Raw genomic sequence first — 20,422 nt, forward strand, 5'->3', positions numbered from 1 at the left:
ACTGCACAGTCACCCCATCTAGTCGGAATCTCTGAATATCACTTCGGGGGTGTGATAGTCCAAGACTGTTTTGTCGTTGCTGTCTTTGTTGACTGTAGGTAAGCCTCTTGGCCGTGGTGCCTTTGGCCAAGTGATTGAAGCTGATGCCTTTGGAATCGACAAGGCAGCAACTTGTAAGACAGTGGCCGTCAAAATGTTGAAAGGTAAAAGCAAAATTATGTGCTGATGTTTCCCTCTATCTGTTTCATCCCATCTTCAAACACAATGTGAGGCTTGTCTCAGTGCTTCTGTGGCTAGGAAGGCCCACCAGCCAAACATGCGGCCAGCCGTTAGGATGCCTTTGTGCAAATTAGAAGAAAAGTTCCTCTTTTGTAGCCTCAGGCCTGGATGCGTGGCCGGGCAGGCAGAGTTGGGGATGGTTTTTCAACTTCTCAATTCCCTACGTTGCCTGGGAGCCCTTGTGCAGGGCGCAGCTTGCACAACTGTACTTAGTGGACTGGCTATAGGAAAAAAACCACCTTGGTTATATCAAAATTGCTTCTTAATGTATTATGGTACATTAGTAAGATAATTATAGACCATCTAGAAATATGGAAAGAAATTTGATATAATAAGTAAAAATTGTAGAGTGCAGGGCCTGGCCCAGTGGCATAGTGGTTAAGTTCACGTACTCTGCTTCGGTGGCCCAGGGTTTGCCAGTTCGGATCCCGGGTGCGGACCTAGCACCGCTTGTCAAGCCATGCTGTGGCAGGCATCCCACATATCAAATAGAGGAAGACTGCACAGATGTTAGCTCAGGGTCAGTCTTCCTCAGCAAAAAGAGGAGGATTGGTGGTGGATGTTAGCTCAGGGCTAATCTCCTCAAAAAAAAAAAAAAATAGTAGAGTGCAAAACAGCATGTTCCCTAGAATTGGAATATGTGAAAGATTTTCACATATAAAAAATACTATGGAAAGTAAGAATGGTTGTGGTAGCAAAAAAGGATTATGGGTGAAATTTTAAAGATTAAAAGCTTTACAAACAATTGTTAATTTTAATAGTAATGGACTTCTGGTCTTGCCATTTTAATTTGAGGAGTTGGGGCATAGAAAGCTCTTTACTTCAACTGAGATGTGCTTTCTTTGATGGAGACAATGCTACTGACTCTTTGCCAATAGATCTTGTACATTTTGAAGCCATCTCTCTCCTTTGTCTGTTTTCCTTTGTGCCAAGGGGATATGTCATTTTGCAGTGGCTTGTCAGAGCCCGGTGTGTGGACCATGTCTGTGAATTAGGGAAGTGTCCTGGTCTGTTCAGGATCAAACTCACAGTCTTAGCCTCATCAACCTCATGTGCCAACTGGCCTTGCCAGCTGGCTCTTGTTAAGTTTCCCACTCGGCAGATTGGTGGGAACTTCAGCATAGCCACTAATGCACAAGGATTTAATACATGGTGTTGCCTCCTTACAAGGGAGCACTGAAATAATCAGGGCCTAAGAAGCATGGTAAACCTGATACATGAAAATCCAATTTTGTAAAAGAAGAAAATCTGGGCATGATTCCATTTTCAGATGTATTCTCCACTTCGCAAAAGACTTCACAATGGATTCCTTTAAATCTTAAACATTCTGGGTGCACTTAAAGTAAGAATTTGATCTAGAGTTAGAAAATAGAATTTATACTTGACCTTTAGGGAAATGCACCTGGTCTGTAAATTGGGTGACAGTTGTATTCTCCCTGGAAGGTAAGTTGCACAGATCTATGCAGTGGTAATGCCCGCATTTATGATTTCCCTCTTTGCTCTGTATCTGTAGAAGGAGCAACACACAGTGAACACCGAGCCCTCATGTCTGAACTCAAGATCCTCATCCATATTGGCCACCATCTCAATGTGGTCAATCTTCTAGGTGCCTGTACCAAGCCAGGAGGTGAGTGCCTGTGGATGGTTCTGGCTGCTTGATTTTGGCGTTTGCTCATCTGCTGGTATTTAAAGGAAACCACCCAACTCCCATGGCCTTGAATTCTTTAACTTAGGAGATTTTGCCAGATTCCTAGATATAAATATATTTCATGGAGGTTTAGTGGGCACTATATTCTAGAACTTCCTGTGAATTAAAAAATGACACATCACTATAATACAGTTTGTTACTTGTGTAATACGTGTTCAGATGAGAAAAGTAAACTTCCCCCAAAAACTTGAAAGCAAAGACTTTTAGAGTAGTTCCACCTAAAATGGAGTCATTTTAGGTGATTATGTGGGAAACTGGGTGGATTTTCTTCTGAAATTTGGTTAATCTAGTTGTGGAATGCCTTTTGGGGAAAGAAAGGCTACGATATAAGGGGATTGTGACCAGCTGATTCCTATGATCCTGTCCCCAGTGAAAGGTCGTAGCCTCTTCTGTCATATTTTCTGGTTCATCAACTTAAACATTTAGTGAGAAACATGAGTGAAAACATATTTTCCTTTCCTGGCGTGCTGTGCTGTCTGCAGGGCCACTCATGGTGATTGTGGAATTCTGCAAGTTTGGAAACCTGTCAACTTACTTAAGGAGCAAGAGAAATGAATTTGTTCCCTACAAGGTATGTCGTTTCCTAACTTACCTCGGGACACGTTGTCAAATGGAGGGAAACTCAAAGTGGTACAGGTTAACTTTTTAGTTGAAATTCTGTGAAGAACTTGTGAGGAATCTTCTCACATTGCCTCTTGGCTATTGTAACTTCCTCTTTTACCTTCTGGGAGACATATGATTCTCATGTTTTATTTTTGTGACTTTAATCTACTGACTCATTATGGATGGTGCCGGAGGAGGGGAGAAGGTGGGTGTGATTAAGGAAAGGGAAGGACAGCTCTGGATTATTCTCTCTCTCCACTAGCCAGATTTGGCCCTATGGAGTGTCAATCCCCCTGTAAAAAACACCCCAATGTTGGAAAAGTGTCTGAGTGAAACTTGAAATGAGGCATTTATCTCTTTAAGGTACAGAAGGAGCTAGGCTTTATGGAAGAAAATCAATTATGTAGAACACTTGCCCCCAATTTTAGCCCAGTGATTCCATAATCCTGAAATGGATGTCCTTCTTGTCTGCTTTTAATAGTTATAATTTTTTTCCATAGTTTACTACATTTTAGAGATCTTTTCTGTGTTCAAAGAGTTTGTTCATTTGCTTCTTTACAGACCAAAGGGGCACGATTCCGTCCAGGGAAAGAATACGTTGGGGAAATCACTATGGATCCTAAACGCCGCCTGGACAGTATCACCAGTAGCCAGAGCTCAGCCAGCTCTGGATTTGTTGAGGAGAAATCCCTCAGTGATGTGGAGGAAGAGGAAGGTACCGGCCATTGATTCCTCAACACTTAAAGGATGCTCTTATAGGAACAGACAAGGTGACAGGGTGTTACAAGGAATTTTGTTGTGGAAAAGTCCAATACTACCTAATATTTGAAAGAGACCTGAATTTCTAGACTTCCTCCATTCAGTCTCCCCAAAAGTAAAGTGTGGAAGCCCTAAGTAAGTAGTGGGCTAGGTTGTGGGGCAAAGCATGGCTGGCCTGAGAAATCTTGGTACCGAGGAGAGCTAAGCAGTTGGCAGCAATCAAGCCAGTGCTCTTAAAATATTGGTTCAGCATTTATTAGCAGCAGATGTTAAGTGCTATGTTCTGGAAGGGCAAAGGAGGCTCTCTGGTGGTTGATTAGCCTCCCTGTTGCCCTAAACAGTTCAGCCTCACATTGCATACTTCACCAGCACAACAGAAGTCTTTCAGTTAATCATACCCAAGCTTCTGCAAGGCAGTGAGGGGCCATCTGTTGTTTCTGCCCCACCCCAAGTGGCGTGTCAAGTCTTCCTTCCAACCATACTTCCTCAGGGGAGTCTTGGTGAATACACTTTTCTTTATCCAGTTGTGCTTCCAATGATATTTTAGTACTCTTTGTGAGTGGAGCTGTGTTCCCAACCTAACTTTCAGGACTTCTTCTGGCTCCGGGATATGCTGTATATCTCCTTCCCTCAGAAGGTGCAGAGACAGCTCCATGGATGTAGAGATGGGGCTTCCTGACAGCTGGCATCTCTTGAGGCATGAACTTAGAATTCAGTTATGAAACAGTGGAAGAAACCCGCTTTTGTTTCCCTTGACATGAGGTCACAGAGAGAACTTAAAACTGACTTCTTTCCCTTAGAAGCCAAGCGGGGAGGGTGAGGCTGGAACTGGGTCTAGAAGAGCAGGAGGAGGCTGTCTCCTCAGGTCACCGTGTAACTGGGTCCACACTGAGTGGGGCCATCTCTCCTCTATCCTTCTGCCTCACAAAATGGTGGCCAATGAGCAGGAAACCCAAGAGAGTGAGGTAGTAAGTTGGAGTAAAAAGGGCATTGACCTGGAATTTTACCTCCATTTCTTCATTTGGAAAATGAAAGGGTTTCACTGATTGTTCGCTGAGAGCCCTCTAGCCCTAAGCATAAAAAGTTATTGAGAAAAAGGTTTGCAGCCTTTTTAATACTTACAAGGTTATTATTACAACTGAGTTTTCATTTACTCTGGTATTTGTCTTCAGGAAAGAAACCATCTTATCTTATCTGAATGAATTTAAGAGATCATGTTGAAACACCCATTAATGTCTTAGTGTTTATTTGTACCAGTTGCAGGGAAGTAAATACCACTAGTTTACATAAATTCATCTTTCTCTTGGGGTTCCTGTCGTCTCTCATTCATATCCTTGGAGGAAAAAAGCGTTTTCGCAGGCCAGATTTAATGTGTTTACAGCACTTTCTCAGCTTGAAATTGAGAGAAGTAAATACGTTTCTGGTATTTTTAGTTCTCCGTTGTAGATTATAATTTGACCTTTGTCCTTTGTCCTAGGACAAAGGCTGGAGAGAAAAGATTCAAGGACCCTGAATATTGTTGTTTTATTTTTAGAGTCCTTGATATGAAACTATTGTTTACCCCTCTGGGTACATGAAAAAAACGACAGCTTAAAACAGCAAATTTGAGAAAGTCCTCTCTCACTCCCTATTATTTATACCAATTTTACCTCCATTCTGCCTCCTGGATTTGTTGGTTCAATTTGGCTAAAATAGGAAAAACCAGTATTTTTGCTAAGGGGTATGATGAAGGCTAATAATCCTGGGATTGAGCATATTTACAGAAGATAGAAGCATTTTCTCTCTGGTTCTGTTTCCTGGAATTTAACTCCCAAGTCTGAAAATGATCATTACTCTAACAAACTTAGAAACAAACAGTTTGGTGGGGGCAGGTATTCATCGCTGGCCTCCCGCATCTTCCGACAGTTTCTGAAGATCTGTACAAGAACTTCCTGACCTTGGAGCATCTCATCTGTTACAGCTTCCAAGTGGCCAAAGGCATGGAGTTTTTGGCATCACGGAAGGTAAGACAGCTCGAGGGGAAGCAAAATATCTCTTCAGATCACAGATTTGAAATAAGGTGTCCCACTGGTGTTTGTTTGGGATTGTAATTCATTCACCGCTCCTTGGGCTCTTAAAAGAGCTCTACTGGGGAGGCCCTGTTTCTGCTAGTTAAGGCTGTGTAAGGATTTCGTGAAGTTAATTCATGTGATAAATTCTTACTGAGCATCAACAAGTGCAGGCAGTGTTCTAAGCGCTCAAGATAGCGTATGAACCAACAGGCAAAACCCTCCGCCATCCCAGAGTTTACATTCTGGTGGACGGAGCAAACAATAAACCGTATAAACAAGTGAAATACAGCATAGGTTAGATGAGAGTAAGTGCTATGGAGAAAAATAAGCAGGAAAGGGTTATAGAGTATACAGGAGTGGTATGTTTGTGTGTGCATGTGTTTCCGTGTTTGTGTACATTCATTTTAAACAAGGTGGACAAGGAAGGCTTTAGAATGTGACATGTGAGCAATGACCTGGAGAAGGTGAGGGACTGAGTCTTGCAGATATCTTGGCATAGGAGAGTCTATTTTTAACTTAATTTACAGTCATCACCATCCATCAAAAAGTATTTGTTGAAGGAGTATAATTAGAAACCAGGAAGGACAGGTTTCAGATGAGAGCGATTAAAAGAGCTAAAATTAGAAAAGTAGGTCCCACAAAGGCTGAGGTGGGGACGTGACAAGTTACAAACATTCCAAAGGTTGTAAACACCCGGAGGGGGTGAGGTTGGTTCCCTCTGGAAAGGGTAAAATCGGTGGTTTTACACTAAACAGGAAAAATTCAAATTAGGTTTCAGGAGAAATTATCAGTTAACAAAATGTATTTCTTGCAGCCTCCTGGGGAGACAAAGACTTAAAGTTTTTGTTTTGGTAAATTAGAGTGGAATTCCTAACCCATTTCTTTTTCTGAAGTTGAAAGCTTGACCCAGCTCTCAGAGCCTCGGGATCTCAGATGTTTCTGCCGGGGAGCTCTTGTCTTCTCTCCCCTAACAGGAAGGGAGAGAAGTGGGGTCTTACAGAGTTTTCCCAAAGAGAGAGGCCCTTTGCCCTTCTTGGGGATTCTGATTTTATTTTATTTCCTTTTAAAGGCCAGAGCCTGCCATTTAGTCAGGGTTCCTTTCAGCGATTGGAAAGGGGATAAGGGGACATCCTCTACCCTCTCTTGCATCTACTGGTTGATTTCTTGAATACCACTTGCTTGTTGGGCTAAAAATGGAAGCTCTTTGGGTGAAGGGAAAGTAGGAAGGATTGTCTATTTCTTGCTCAATCATGCTATGCAATGTGCTTTTAAATGTGCCTCATTCAGAGGCACGTGCTATACCGATGCGAGGTGCGGGGTGGTAAGTAATGCCCAGCTGGCCTGAGCGCTCCTGCACTGACTTCAGAATTCTCGTCTAAGCCTCTTATTCATTTCTAGATGTTCTCCAAGTCTCTTGTTCTCTCACAAAGCTACGGGGGCGTGGGGGATGTGGGTGGAGCTAAAGCTACTTGGTAGTGGGAAGGTAGATGGTTAGGGTCTATAGAGAAGGGAGAAACTGATGAGCAGAGAAGAATAGATGGAAAACCAGGGAAAATTCAGCTTTCCTTTTTAGTGCACTGGAGGATCAACTGGGCCAGTGAGAGGCTAAAATTGCTTTAATAGACCTTTATGATAATCCAGCACTTTGAAAACAGGATGAGCCACACTGAGAACTGTTTATTAGGGCCGGTCCAGCTTCAGTTACATATGGAATGGGGGAACCAGCAAAGGGCACCAAACCACCGAGAGCCCCTTGTTTCTGGTTTCCGTGCATTCATTCAAAATAAATCCCATTCGCGGGCCTCCTCAGAATAACACGTTTTAACCGTATATGGTACCAGGCAAAAGGGATGTGTGGATGTGACCAGAAACACATTCTTAATTGTGTCCAAGAGAAGTCTATTTATGACTCCATCATCATACTATAACTTAATTATTTAACTGCAAAGTCTGGGGCTGTTTATGGGATAAGCAGATGTGTGTCTCAACAAAACTCACAGACTTTTTTCCTGAAGTGTTGAAAAAAGATATTAACCCAGTGCTTGTTAATCAGTTGGTTTTTTGATGTGGGTTTTTTTTTTTTAAGCATGAGGTCACAACAGATGTAGAAGAGATCAGCTGTGCTGAGACCTAATGCACACACGATTCTTTTTGCAGTGTATCCACAGGGACCTGGCAGCACGAAATATCCTCTTGTCGGAGAAGAACGTGGTTAAAATCTGTGACTTTGGCTTGGCCCGGGATATTTATAAAGACCCAGATTATGTCAGAAAAGGAGATGTAAGTTTCAAAATAAACCCAGTGATCTATTAAGTTGCAGAATTCAAACTCCTCTTAGCAAGCTTCAGGACCTGTGTTCAGGAGCAAAGGAAGTTTTTTCTTCAGATATTTCCTAAGTTGGTTCTGATGCCTTGTCTTCTAACCTCTTAGGCTCGCCTCCCTTTGAAATGGATGGCCCCAGAAACAATTTTTGACAGAGTGTACACAATTCAGAGTGACGTGTGGTCTTTTGGTGTCTTGCTCTGGGAAATATTTTCCTTAGGTAAGTCACTTCTTTTGTCCCTCCATCCATACTCCAGATAGAATGATAAAAGTCAGTGGCCCCAGGGTGCCTTTCCCTCCCCTGTAGTCCACCTTCATTGGGTAAAACTGACTTAGAAGCTTTGGATTGTAAAATTAAAAAAAAAAAGAAAGAAAGGAAAAAATTATGTGTGTGTGTGTGTGTGTGTGTGTGTAGGTGATGAGCATGTTCAAGAATCAGGCCAGGCTCAGGGATTTCTAGAACAGAAATTCAAATCAAATAATGTCCCTTTCCTGTTTTTTTTAGGTGCTTCTCCATATCCGGGAGTAAAGATTGATGAGGAATTTTGCAGGCGATTGAAAGAAGGAACTAGAATGAGGGCCCCTGATTATACCACACCAGAAATGTAAGACTTTAACAGTATCCTTCTTTCCTCTTTCTTTGCTCACAAAAGTTCTCCCTGCTTAGAAGACTTTCCATTAGATTTCCCTCCTTCGTGGCCCAGTTTGTGTCTTACTTCTCCCTTGAAGTCTTCCTTGATAATCTTAAGCACAGAGTCGTCTCTTCTTGAAATGACAGCACTTTATCTGTACTAACCAGTTAGTGTTTATTAGATGTTGATTTGTGTTTTGTTTTCTATACACACTTGATACTCCAAGTGTAGGGCTCTGTGTCTTACAGAGAGTTTTGTATTCCTATTTAGTGTCTTGGCTCATGGTAGACTCTTTATAAATGTTAACTCATTCAAGTGCTTATTTTCAGCATAAGATAAGAAGAAAAGAGGCAGTTAATGACATCAGTGTTTTGCTTCTGTAGGTACCAGACCATGCTTGACTGCTGGCATGGGGAGCCCAATCAGAGACCCACGTTTTCAGAGTTGGTGGAACATTTGGGAAATCTGTTACAAGCTAATGCTCAGCAGGTTTGTGACCTTCATCCTAGATGCTTCTACAAAGAGTACTTAGGTGTCAAGGGCTCTCTGCTGCCCAGACCATCTTGTGGCCACCATGCTGTCCTCTCAGCCACTGAATAAGGAGCCATATTCTTCCACATCTGAACACTAATGCTTTTCTAGAGGCTATAATTACCCTTCTAGACGGTGAGATCCTAATTCATAACCCAGGAGCAGACTACTCTTATTCCCACTGACTTATCTTTTTATTGTTTTCAGATGGTCTTTTAAAGTAAAAAACAAACCAAAAAACACGCAAAAACTTGTTGATCCACAGAATATCAACAATGGGTGGAATTTCAAGGAACTTTTAATACATTCTGCAGGCAAAAACACATCTGAACCCTGCAAAATAGATGGCTTTTTCTTTGGTAAAATCCCAGGCCCCCATCACTTCCACTGGAGGATTTCAGAGTGGTCGTCTTTACCATTAGAAAGTTATTTAATCTCCAGTCAGTGCCTCTCACTGCAGTAAATGGAAGCCAATTTCCTCCTGCTTTTCTTTTGAACAGCTGGGCAACAAGGGGTCAACAATTGTTTTTATCAATAAACCTTCCAAACATTTAAAGGTATCAAATTGCCCTTTACTTCTTTCTCTTGATGAAATAATGCTAAATTGTGCAACCTTTTCTCAGAAGACCCATTTTCCTGCACATTTATTGCTTTTCTCAAGACCGTCATCAGTTTTTCCATTGCCTTGAAATGTAAAGGCTAAAATTGGAATGACATGCCCTTTAAAAGACCTGGCTCAGGTGGATAGGGCTTTGTGAAGAAATGGTTTCTCAGCTCTGCGTGGGTCTGACCACAGCTCGCTTTGTCTTCATTGTAGCCGCACTTCTTTGTAGTCCACTTACCTGTCTTGTTTTTCGTTGACTCCTTTAATATGCCTTCATCTACACATCCCTTTCAAGTGCCCTTTTGTTTTTGACAAACCGTTTCTCATGTTGACTTAAAGTTCTCCATTCAGATCGGAAAGCAACATACCCCGTAACCAAGAAGCCCCCATGGCGTTTGTTTCTCATGAAAAGACTCTTGAAGGACTGAAGCCATAACAATAGCACTCTGTGTTTATTGTTTCAGGATGGCAAAGACTACATTGTTCTTCCCATATCAGAGACTTTGAGCATGGAAGAGGATTCGGGACTCTCTCTGCCTACCTCACCTGTTTCCTGTATGGAGGAAGAGGAAGTGTGTGACCCCAAATTCCATTATGACAACACAGCAGGAATCAGGTACTGTATATGGTCAACATCCCCTGGAGGTGGCAGGGCAGTTTCAGGGTCATCTTGGGGAGGAGGGGTGGAAGGAGACGTTTTCTAAAGCTGCTGCATCCGGCTTCCACATCGAACCTTAGCCTTGAGATGAACGTAAAGGAAAGTGCTCCTTGAAGAGGGCCTGGGTAGGTGAGCTTCTTCCCATCTGTAGTCCACATTGCTGCCACGGCTCTTCCTTTCAGAATTCTAAGCCCTGCAGCTGCAAATAGCTGGCATGCCACAGTTTGTTAATCTCCAGAAAAAGAGACCCATTTTACAAAGACATCTGTATTTAAATTACCCCCGTGTACTCTTTTATTAATGTGAATTAAATGGCTTAGGAAAGATTCAGGAAGGAAGAGTTCTATGCATATGTGAAAACACACTTATGCCTCTCTGGCTGGGATGCAGTATGCCGTGGGGATGCGCCCTGACTTAGACTGGAGAGCACATCTTCAGAAGCCCCTCCCAAGCCTGATATTCAGCATTTTATTTGCATAATGGGACTTCTGGGCTTATTTGAAACACATGCCCTATAGTCCTTTCCTGATTTGTAAAAGGGTTCTGAAGGCCGCTTTCTTTTTTTCTCTCTCCCAGCACCTGTGCATAAGGAAAAAGTTGATATGACTTTCCACGATATGATATTAAAATTGCCTTTTACTAAGCCTGGGACTGCTTCACTTTGCTTTGTTTCTTTTCCCAACCCTTGGGTGTTTTCCTAGAGTAACTGGACCCAGGCTGCCCTCTTGAGTGCTCTGGCTGAGGGAGGGGCACGGAGCTCTCGCATGTGTCCAGCTCTTGGCCGGGTTGCCAGAATGCAGCTGAGGCGTCACCCTGGCCAGGATGCCCCAGAGAATCACGCAGGGCAGCAGGAACCTTGCGATGAGAGAGAAGAAAGCTCAGCCTGGTTAGAACAAGTGAACTGCCCACTCTATCTGTGTCAAGAACCTTCGGCATTTTTCAAAGAACTTTTCCTTATGTTATCAGATTTTGCCCACACGATAACTCTCGGAGTTAGGCAAGGGAGAAGCTATTATCGTTTTTGCTTTCGATGTTGAACGTGAGGCTCAGGGTGATTCCCTGAGGGGAATACTGTGTTGTGGTTAAGATCCAGATTTTAGAGTCAGATAGAACCCGGTTGGACTTCCAAGTCGGCCTCTTAGCAGCTGTGGGCAGATTGTCTAACTTCTCCTTCAGTTTACTCATCTGTGAAATGAGGCAAGGTCACTCGTGTTGTTCAAAATGATTGTTTTTGAGAATTACATGATATAATGTATTTCTAAATGCTCAGCACTTAGAAAGCACTCAATAAATGATAGCTGTTAAGTGAGCTGCTTAAAATCACATCCCTGAGGTGAATCCGGTTCCTTTGATATCTAACTCGGTGCTGTTTCCTCCCACACCAAGGAGGGGCCCTCAGAGAGAAAGAGTAGTGAGATAAGAGCCTACAGGTCCACTTCCATGTTTAAAAATTCTTAGTTCAAGCTCAGCTGGCCTTCTGGTGTGGTAATTGTTCCCGCAACAATTGCCTCCTCCTTTATCAGAAAGCCATTTGATCATGAATTATATTCCTTGGGTTTTCTATGACCAGGTGGAGCGAGGACCCAAGCCGGCAGCCTCTTGGCTGGCTTAGGCGCTTTGCATATGGTGCTGAGAGTTGATGAAGTCATATTTGTGTAATGGAAGTGCCAAATGCGATGCTGGATCTAAAACAGGGCTGCTAACATTTATCCCCAGAAGCGTGGACAAATGTGACACCACACTCGGAACACAGGCCTGGCTCCGATTTTCTGTCTGCGATTTTTGAATTGGTCTTTCCAGTCCAGTTTCTCTTTTATCCAGCCATAATTTGAAAAATAAAATGGAAATTGGAATCTTTTGTCTGCATCCCCTCTCAACCCCCTCCACCTGTTTTTCTTTTATAAAAGTAAGACTCCCCGGCCACATTTTAATCATCTGGGTTAAAAGAAAGGCAGAGTCGAGGCATCTGTACATGGCACACCTCATTTTGATGCTTTCTTTTGGTTCTGCTTCCCTGGGGAGAAAGAGATGAGGCTAGGGTACCTTTCAGGGGACTTGTTCTCTCCTCTTTCACATTTCCAGCCAATTAGAAAAGCTGAGGAATCTTTCTCCTTTGCTTCCTCCTTATAATTTTCAATTCCATTGCATTATAAATAGAGCGGACAGAGACATTACTGTGGGAGCCAAGCCCATGATTTGTTGCCTCTTTATTTTAAAAATATTTGCTCAGCATTTATTTAGAGAAGAGGCTGAGAGGTGTGTGGGGGAAGGGTGAGGAGCAAGGAGCGCTAGTGTCTAGACTTAGCTTTGTCTCTCATTTCCCCTGGGGATCAGCTCTGGCCCCAAGTTTGCATGCTTCCTGCAAGAAAACACATATTAATTGGACTCATCTTTCTTTGAGGGCAGTTTCGGGACCATCTGCGGTTGCTCCGTCACTTCCCCTGGGCGTTTCGCCTCCCACTCCAAGCAGCTTATCAAAGATTTCTTTTCAGTTCTCTCCCAGAGAAAGGTTCTGGCACATACCATTTTCTGCATTTTGGTTAATTGCTAGTGATCATTAAATGCTCCTTGTAGATTGATGCCTGGGACAGCCTGCTGGCTAGATGTTCCTGAATTTGGCTCTGATTTTAGACTGCTTGAAGCAAAACTGTCCTCTCTCCACGTTTTGTCTATGTCACACCCCACATCCCCCCTCCTTCCCATCCCTTCTCACCGCACAGTCAGTACACACAGGGGAGAGAACAGTGCTTGCTTAATAAACACTTGAACAATCATAACCATTGCTCTATTCTGCCTTTTCCTTCCGGGTACTTTTCCAAAGGTGCCAATGTGGAATAGGGTTAAAAAAAAAAAAAGTCCTGCATGGGCTTTAGAGTCTGAAGACCTAAGTTTGAATCCCAGGTCTAGCCATTTCCTCCCTAAGCCTTAGCTCCCTCATCTCCAAATAGGAAATAATATAAAAACCTATTTTACAAAATAGTGTTGTGATGAGCAGATGCAGCGATGTTCGGGAAAATGCTTTGTCAACTATGAAGGGCCATGCAAGTTTTGGAATTATTGGGCTCGGAAATCAAGGAGCTGTCCTTTCTAAGACATCTGCATTATTGCCCTAGCTCACCAATTCTAGTTGATTCTACATACCAAATATCTCTGGAATCTGTCCACTTCTCCAAACCCCGTGGGCATCACCTTTCCTTAGTCAGGCTGCCCTTCTTTATCCTAGAAAAGAAGCATAGCCCCCTAATTGGTTTCACTGCCTCTGGTTTTATCCTCCTCAACCCAGAGTCATCTTTCTAAGGCATATCTGACCTTGTCGATCTCATGCTTAAAATCCTTCAGTGGCTGCTTATTGCCCTCAAAATAATAATCCAAATATTCCGGTTATGTGATTTTGGTGCAAGTTTCTTAACCTTTCTATGACTTAGTTTTCTCATCTGAAGTTCGGATAATACCCACGCCTAGAGAGGTACCCTTTGTAAAGATGCCAGGAGACAATGGTGGAGGAGTGTTTGGCACAGTGCCTGGCATGTGGTAGATTCTCGGTAAGGGATTCCCCAATGAGTGAACTATTGATTATGGTGCCAGTAGTTTTTGGCAACCATCCCTTTTAGGGACTGGACTTAGGAGAAAGTGGGCTTTGCTCTCTCCTCGTATATCATGTCCTCTTTCTTGTAGAGTTTCCTGAGTGAGCATGTCATTGGTGAATCTCATTCTCTCCCCTCTGAAGGGAGGAACCAACCTCCAGGGGCAGAGGAGGGAAACTCTGTTTCTATTCTCCTCCTTTGGCCCAAGTGAGTCTTCACTGCACTTGGTCACAGAAACCACAAGGAGTAGCTAACATGCCCAGAAGGCTGCCTATGGTGGGACGGATGCAGGGATAAGAGTGAAGAGTGTCTTTGCTGTCCTTGTAGGCCCTTCCTGTGGAAAGGACTTCCCTTCTCTCCACTTGGGCCTTTGATGATTTTAACAGGATCTCTCAGACCCACCCAAAGTCACATGGCAGGAAAGGAACACTCGTAAGGAACAGGTGTTGTGTTATCTCACAAGTCCTATTCTTTGGACTCCTCAAGGAAATTGGCACCCTTTGGAATTTAAAGGAGAGAAAGAGACTTTAGTTGATAGAGTGTCGTTCTTTCTAAGAACACTTACCACCCACCATTGACCATCTCATTCATCCTCCAGATATCCTTGTGAGTGAGAGAGGGAAAGCTATTGCCAATACATTTTGAGGATGGGGCAACAGAGGCATAGAAATCATCATGATTTTCCCAAGCTTCTGTAGGCAGTCAAAGGTAGACTTTGAGATAGACAAAATATCTTGCAACTCTTGAACCACTGCCCTTTCCTGAGACCAGTGACTCTGTGGGCTGAGAATAGGGGATTGTGAGACTCCGCCCACTGCCCCCTCTACACACTAAGCCACTTTACATGTGGAAGGAGGAGTTCATCTCCAGATCCTGTGGGGCCCCAGGTAAGGTTCAGTGAGATCTGCAGGTGTTTCCTCTGCCCATCTTTCATTAAATGGTTGCTCTGTGGGCATAATATAGAAAAACTTTCCTAGGGAATGACCAGAAAGGTGTGAAACACTCGGTAACATGTGGAGAGCTCAATGGAGGCGTCACATGCGATCAGGAAGCCAAGTAGAAGGCTGTTGATCACTCAATTTGCTGTTTTTGTCTTTAGTCCAGTGCTGACCTCAGAAGTAGGATTCAAAGGAACAGGGGCTCATCGAGGCCCCTCAGTTATATTATACTTTTAAATGGACTTTCACAGGAAATTAAGCCTTCAACGTGTGCTAGCAGAGAAAGATTTTTGTTTTGTTTTTCTTTTTCCAAAGGATGTTTTGAAGGTCACTATTAAATTTGTGGTTGAAAGATAATGAACTTAGGTATCATTTGTGGTATCTGCAGCCAAATATACCACCACTAAAATATAAATATTTGTTCTTTTGCAGTCAGTATCTGCAGAACAGTAAGCGAAAGAGCCGGCCTGTGAGTGTAAAAACATTTGAAGATATCCCGTTAGAAGAACCAGAAGTAAAAGTAATCCCAGATGTAAGTACATATTTTAAAAATAGTCTTAGAAATAATACAAAGGATGAAACATTAGCTAGATAAATATTAGCCTAAGCATTAGAGTTTTGGAGCCTCATTATAAGGTGGTCTTTGAGGGTATGCGTCATGGGGGTCATTATGCAGATGGATCTTTTTGGTCTCCCTTGGTTTTGCCATAAGTAAAGCCCTTGGTCCAAGGTTCAAGATAGTCTAGCTTCATTACACTCAAGTGTAAATAGTATCATTGTGAGAAGAGGGATGGAAACGGGTCTCCTCAGCTGCTTCTTCCTAAATTCCTCTCTTCTTCAGGCCTGAGTCTACTGGTAGGAAGCAGTTGCTTCCTCTTGCAGCTTGCAAAGTTTCTGGCTATGATATGTTTACCTCCCTCTGCAGAACATTGGAACGTGTTGTCTGATAGATGGGTTAAGAAATCAGTTTATTACCTAGTTGGTCAGTGTACACACTCAGTCAACTGTGCCATCTCATTGTCTCTTAAAAAGGACAACCAGACGGACAGTGGTATGGTTCTTGCGTCAGAAGAGCTGAAAACCTTGGAAGACAGAACCAAATTAGCTCCGTCTTTTAGGTAAGGCTCAGCCAAATAGAAAAGACAAATTTCAGCAGGAATTTTTGGAAGGAACTTAGGACATTCAATGTAAGTGCAGAGCTTTCCAGTTTTGTCTCTCTGTTGGTTGAGCAAATTTGCATCAACTGAACTAATAAAGAACTGAAACAAATCAAATAAAAATAAATTAAGTGGCAAATCTAAAAAAGAATCTGAAAGAAATTAGAGGATTTGGTCAGTTTTTATGAGAATTTGTGGATACTAGGGAATTTCTGAGCATATTTACTATGGTTTGTATGGCACTGGATAAACAACAAATAGGTCATTGGATGTGATCCCTAAACTATCAAGATGATTAAAATCTTTGTGGACCCTGAAGAATTTTCACGCCTGTACATAAATGGGTGCATTTGTCATTAAGAAGTATGATACATAAATCAGCCAATATCTGTATGTATAAGATACTTAAATATTATTGGCTGAATGATTAAACACTTAATTGTGAGAAAAATATTAAATTTGTCTTGAATATAATTTCTTCCATATTGTTCTGTAGGAATTTGTAGTTGTTTTGAATAGATTTGCCTGCTTTGACCTTAGCAAATAAATGAAAATTTGTATTTATAAGAATAATAGGATTCGGAGTAGTTATTTATTTGCTAGTGGGTTCACTCTAGGTAAGAATAGAGAAGATTTTGTTTTACTTATAATCTAACTATTTTATGAAATGAGCACACCCATGGGTTATTGAGCAATGCTCATGTTAAAAAAAAATGTGAAAATGTACCATTGTATGATTTTATTGTTTGCCTTAGGCCCAAGGTAAGAAACTGTGAGAGCCAATCATATGTTTCATTCATTGATTCAAAATATATTTATTCATCAATGACTATGTGCCAGGTACCATGCCACTGTTTGAGACACTCATTTTTTTGAGGCTGGGTTAAGAGAAAAATTGCACTTATAGTTGTTTGAAATAACTTTTAAATCATGTCCGAACACAGAGTTAATAAAATCCTTTTTGCAACTTTTAATATGAATAATTTGGTAAAACACTTATTAAGGGGAAAAAAACCCCACATCTCAGAATAACTTGAGAAAATGTAAATCGTGAAGTTTTAGCTCAACACAGCCTACACTTCTAAGCTTTGACACGATCACCGTCTGCCATGATTCCAGGCCGTGAAAACATTCTCTAGTTGCTGCTGAGTGATCCAGTCCTGAGTTCTTCCAAAGAATGTGGTCTTGATCAGTAAAAAAGCAGTTTTTGATATGTCTGGCTTGATTGCGCACACGCGCTTTGACTTATTAAAGTTTAAAGTTGCTCAAGAACTTTATTAACACCAAACACAGGCCTTGTAATCCCCTGATGGACGGTGTGGGGAAATCACAAGTGGACTTTCAGAACATCCCAATTTCTTTTCATATTGTGCAAGAGTCCCTTTGGCTCCTATTGTTGTATACAAACTTGTCAATCTGCAAGGCCATAAAAATGTTCCATTGGTTGGAGCCTTTGCATAACTCAGGAAAACAGCCTTTCATCTCATCTCAGCCTTGAAAGACTTGGACCTGAATAAGAGGACTTATCTGAAACTACTAATTCATGCTAGTACCTGAAAATAGACATTGTTTGAGTTAACCTGATATGTTGATTAACAAGTGGGAGAGAGAGGGGCTGGTGTCTCCAGAAAGATTACAGTGGTTGGGATTGGGGTTAGGGTAAGAAGCAAAAGAACTGCCTTCTCTCTGCCCACTCATTTGGTTGCTGTTTCTTCCACAGTGGACTGATGCCCAGCAAAAGCAAGGAGTCTGTGGCATCTGAAGGCTCAAACCAGACGAGCGGCTACCAGTCTGGGTATCACTCTGATGACACAGACACCACGGTGTACTCCAGCGAGGAGGCAGAACTTTTAAAGCTGGTGGAGATTGGACCACAAGCTGGCCCCGCAGCCCAGATTCTCCAGCCTGACTCTGGGACCACACTGAGCTCTCCTCCTGTTTAAAAGGAGGCACCCACGTCCCCTACTCCTGGAAATCATATGAGAGGTGCTGCTCAGATTTTCAAGTGTTGTTCTTTCCACCACCAGGAAGTAGCCACATTTGATTTTCATTTCAAAAAGAGGACCTCGGACTGCAGGGAGCCAGTCCCTTAGGCATTTCCTGAGAAGACGCTTATGACCCAAGAATGTGTTTGTATCTTCTTCCAGTGTTGACCTTATTCTCTTTTTCATTCATTTAAAAAGCACGTATGATGCCCCCTACTGTGGATCTCTCCATGGGTTAAAACAAAAGAAGTTCAGGAAATGACTTCGTCCTGCAAGAAGTAGCAGTACCTGGGGAGCTGACACTTCTGTAAAACTGGAAGATAAGCCAGGCCATGGAAGTGCTTTTGGTGTTGAAGATGGGCAAGACCTTTAGGTCTGGGTCCATCTCAGAAACTTTGTTTAGGATGTGGGTCCTGAGCCAAGTCTTACGTGTGGGGTTTGGATTGATAGGAAGGAAGATGTTGGCTCACTTTGAAGGCCTAATGGAGTCTGCGAATGCATTGTGTTGGCTATGGTGAAGGTGGGCATGGGGTCTCTTAGGAAATGTAAAGGCTTCAGACGAGGTTACTGGTTTTAGAAGGTTGCGTGCTCTTCCCAGTTGGGCTAAATGAGAGTTCCTTGTGCTGTTTCCGACTCCTAATGAGAGTTCCTTCCGGACTCTTACGTGTCTCCTGGCCAAGCCCCAGGAAGGAAATGATGCAGCTCTGGCTCCTTGTCTCCCAAGCTGATTCTTTATTCAGAACACCACAAAGAAGGGACATTTGGACGGAGGCTCCCTGTCGTGTTGAAGAGTTCGGACTGTATAAACCAGCTTCTGGTTTCTTCTGGATGAATACCCACATGTCTGTCCTGATGTGATACGTCTGAGCCTGAATGCAGTCGGTTGGGTATCAAGCTGTGGTGTCAAAACTTCAAGAAGGCTTTTACTTTTTTGTTCCTTCTCCCTCCAACCCCTGGGCCTTCCCCATCCCCCGCCCCTTTCACCCCCAACTAGTCAGTACTTTAGGAATTTGGCCTCTACACCCTAGTAAAAGCTGATTAGATTTGTTCACTCTCTGAATAATTATAGCCAGATTGCAAATTTTTTTATAGCCCAAGTTATAACAACATCTGTTATTTAGACTTTTAACATGTAAAGCTATTTCTACTGATTTCTGCCCTTCCTCTTTCCTCTTTAAAAAAGAAAATGTATTTTTCATTTGATACCATAGTGTGAGATGCTGGGAACCATGACTGTAAGACATGCTATGGCACATATATTTATAGTCTGTTTATGTAGAAACAAATGTAATATATTAAAACCTTATATTATATATAATGAACTTTGTACTATTCACATTTTGTATCAGTATTATGTAGCATAACAAAGGTCATAATGCTTTCAGCAGTTGATGCCATTTTATTAAAAAAATTGAAAAACTTGAAGGAATCCATTTGCAAGCTTGCATTACTGGACTTCTCATTTCTCTCACTTCTAAAATGGAGATGGGGAATCAGATATAATTTCCATGTGGTGGTTTTTCACTTTTACTTGTTCTCTTATTCATCTTATAAGGGATATTTTCATAAAATGTTTATATACTTTATATATCAATAAATGTATTCTTAGTAAAAAAAAAACAATGGTAGAATATTATCACAACTATGTTGAGGGTAAATTTGTCTGGCTTGAGGTATAGTTCCTTCTCCCCCTCATTGTCGTCTTCATTACACAAATAATTCATGCACACTGCACTCTCATTATATTCTGCGCACTTTTGAGATTCTTAAAATATGAACTGAGGAAGACATAAGTACTTTAATAGTATTTGTGGCCTTCCAGTAACCCCCAGGCCCGTTAGAATAGCCAACCATGAAAATCAGAGGGTGAGAGAGCCCAAGACAGGTGGCCAGACCCAGGCAGTGCAGGGAAACATGAAGCATATTTATAGTTTTCAGTAAATGTTTCTTTTTATACTTACAGCGTCTGAACATCAGATCCTATGTTGCCATTTTCAATGATTACTTTCCCTGAATTCAGTGAGTGGAATTATCTAACAAATCATTGGCACCAACAAGCAGCCCTATTTTCTGTGGTATTTTTTTAATACAAGATTTTGGAATGGTCATATAGTCAAATATGCCTATCTTTTTTGTTTTTTAATGACTTCTAGGTTTTTAAAACTTATTGAGGAAGGTCTGGGCTTGTCGATTCTAAAATAACCCAAAATTCTAAATTCTCTTCTTCTTTCTTTTAATACATTTAAAGCCATTTGGGATTTATTTTTGTATATGGAGTGAGGTGGGGATCTAGCTCTGTTTTCTTCAAGCAGTTGTTGATCACGGCAGCACCATTTATTAAGTATACAGTACCTCTCTTTCCCTGTGTTTGGGGAAATATATACTGTATCATTTTTCAAACCCTATCATCTCACCGAGACATTCTGCACAACTTTATGATGGACAACAGGGTGGCTGTGGGTGCATGTATTTCTTGGGGACAACACTTACAGAATGGGCCATTGGCTGGGATTTGTGGGTTAGGGTCTTCTGACAGATGTTGTTAAACTATAGGTCAGGCCTGACCTCATCTTTCCTGTTACTACAGTGTTGTTCAGTAAATGAATGGAAG

The 20,422-nt window shown here is 42.0% G+C and overlaps 1 protein-coding gene across 4 annotated transcripts in view; it reads left to right on the forward strand.

Annotated features, from left to right (window-relative positions):
* Positions 1 to 19,240, forward strand: part of KDR (kinase insert domain receptor) — a 43,449-nt gene extending 24,209 nt beyond the window's left edge. For 2 of the 4 annotated variants that reach the window (XM_008526296.2, XM_070614862.1), the window contains exons 18-30: positions 99 to 203; positions 1,793 to 1,906; positions 2,470 to 2,558; positions 3,152 to 3,305; positions 5,255 to 5,352; positions 7,558 to 7,680; positions 7,831 to 7,942; positions 8,228 to 8,327; positions 8,738 to 8,843; positions 9,954 to 10,105; positions 15,102 to 15,201; positions 15,702 to 15,787; positions 17,547 to 19,240. In XM_008526296.2, the coding sequence (XP_008524518.2) occupies positions 99 to 203; positions 1,793 to 1,906; positions 2,470 to 2,558; positions 3,152 to 3,305; positions 5,255 to 5,352; positions 7,558 to 7,680; positions 7,831 to 7,942; positions 8,228 to 8,327; positions 8,738 to 8,843; positions 9,954 to 10,105; positions 15,102 to 15,201; positions 15,702 to 15,787; positions 17,547 to 17,769 (1,562 nt within the window). In that variant the 3' untranslated portion in view covers positions 17,770 to 19,240. The remainder of the gene's footprint in view (positions 1 to 98; positions 204 to 1,792; positions 1,907 to 2,469; positions 2,559 to 3,151; positions 3,306 to 5,254; positions 5,353 to 7,557; positions 7,681 to 7,830; positions 7,943 to 8,227; positions 8,328 to 8,737; positions 8,844 to 9,953; positions 10,106 to 15,101; positions 15,202 to 15,701; positions 15,788 to 17,546) is intronic. The other 2 variants (XM_070614864.1, XM_070614865.1) reach the window with 1 other exon arrangement.
* The last annotated feature ends 1,182 nt before the right edge of the window (positions 19,241 to 20,422 follow it).

This window comes from Equus przewalskii, chromosome 3 (assembly GCF_037783145.1).
Source record: "Equus przewalskii isolate Varuska chromosome 3, EquPr2, whole genome shotgun sequence".
In the NCBI taxonomy this organism is placed as follows: domain Eukaryota; kingdom Metazoa; phylum Chordata; class Mammalia; order Perissodactyla; family Equidae; genus Equus; species Equus przewalskii.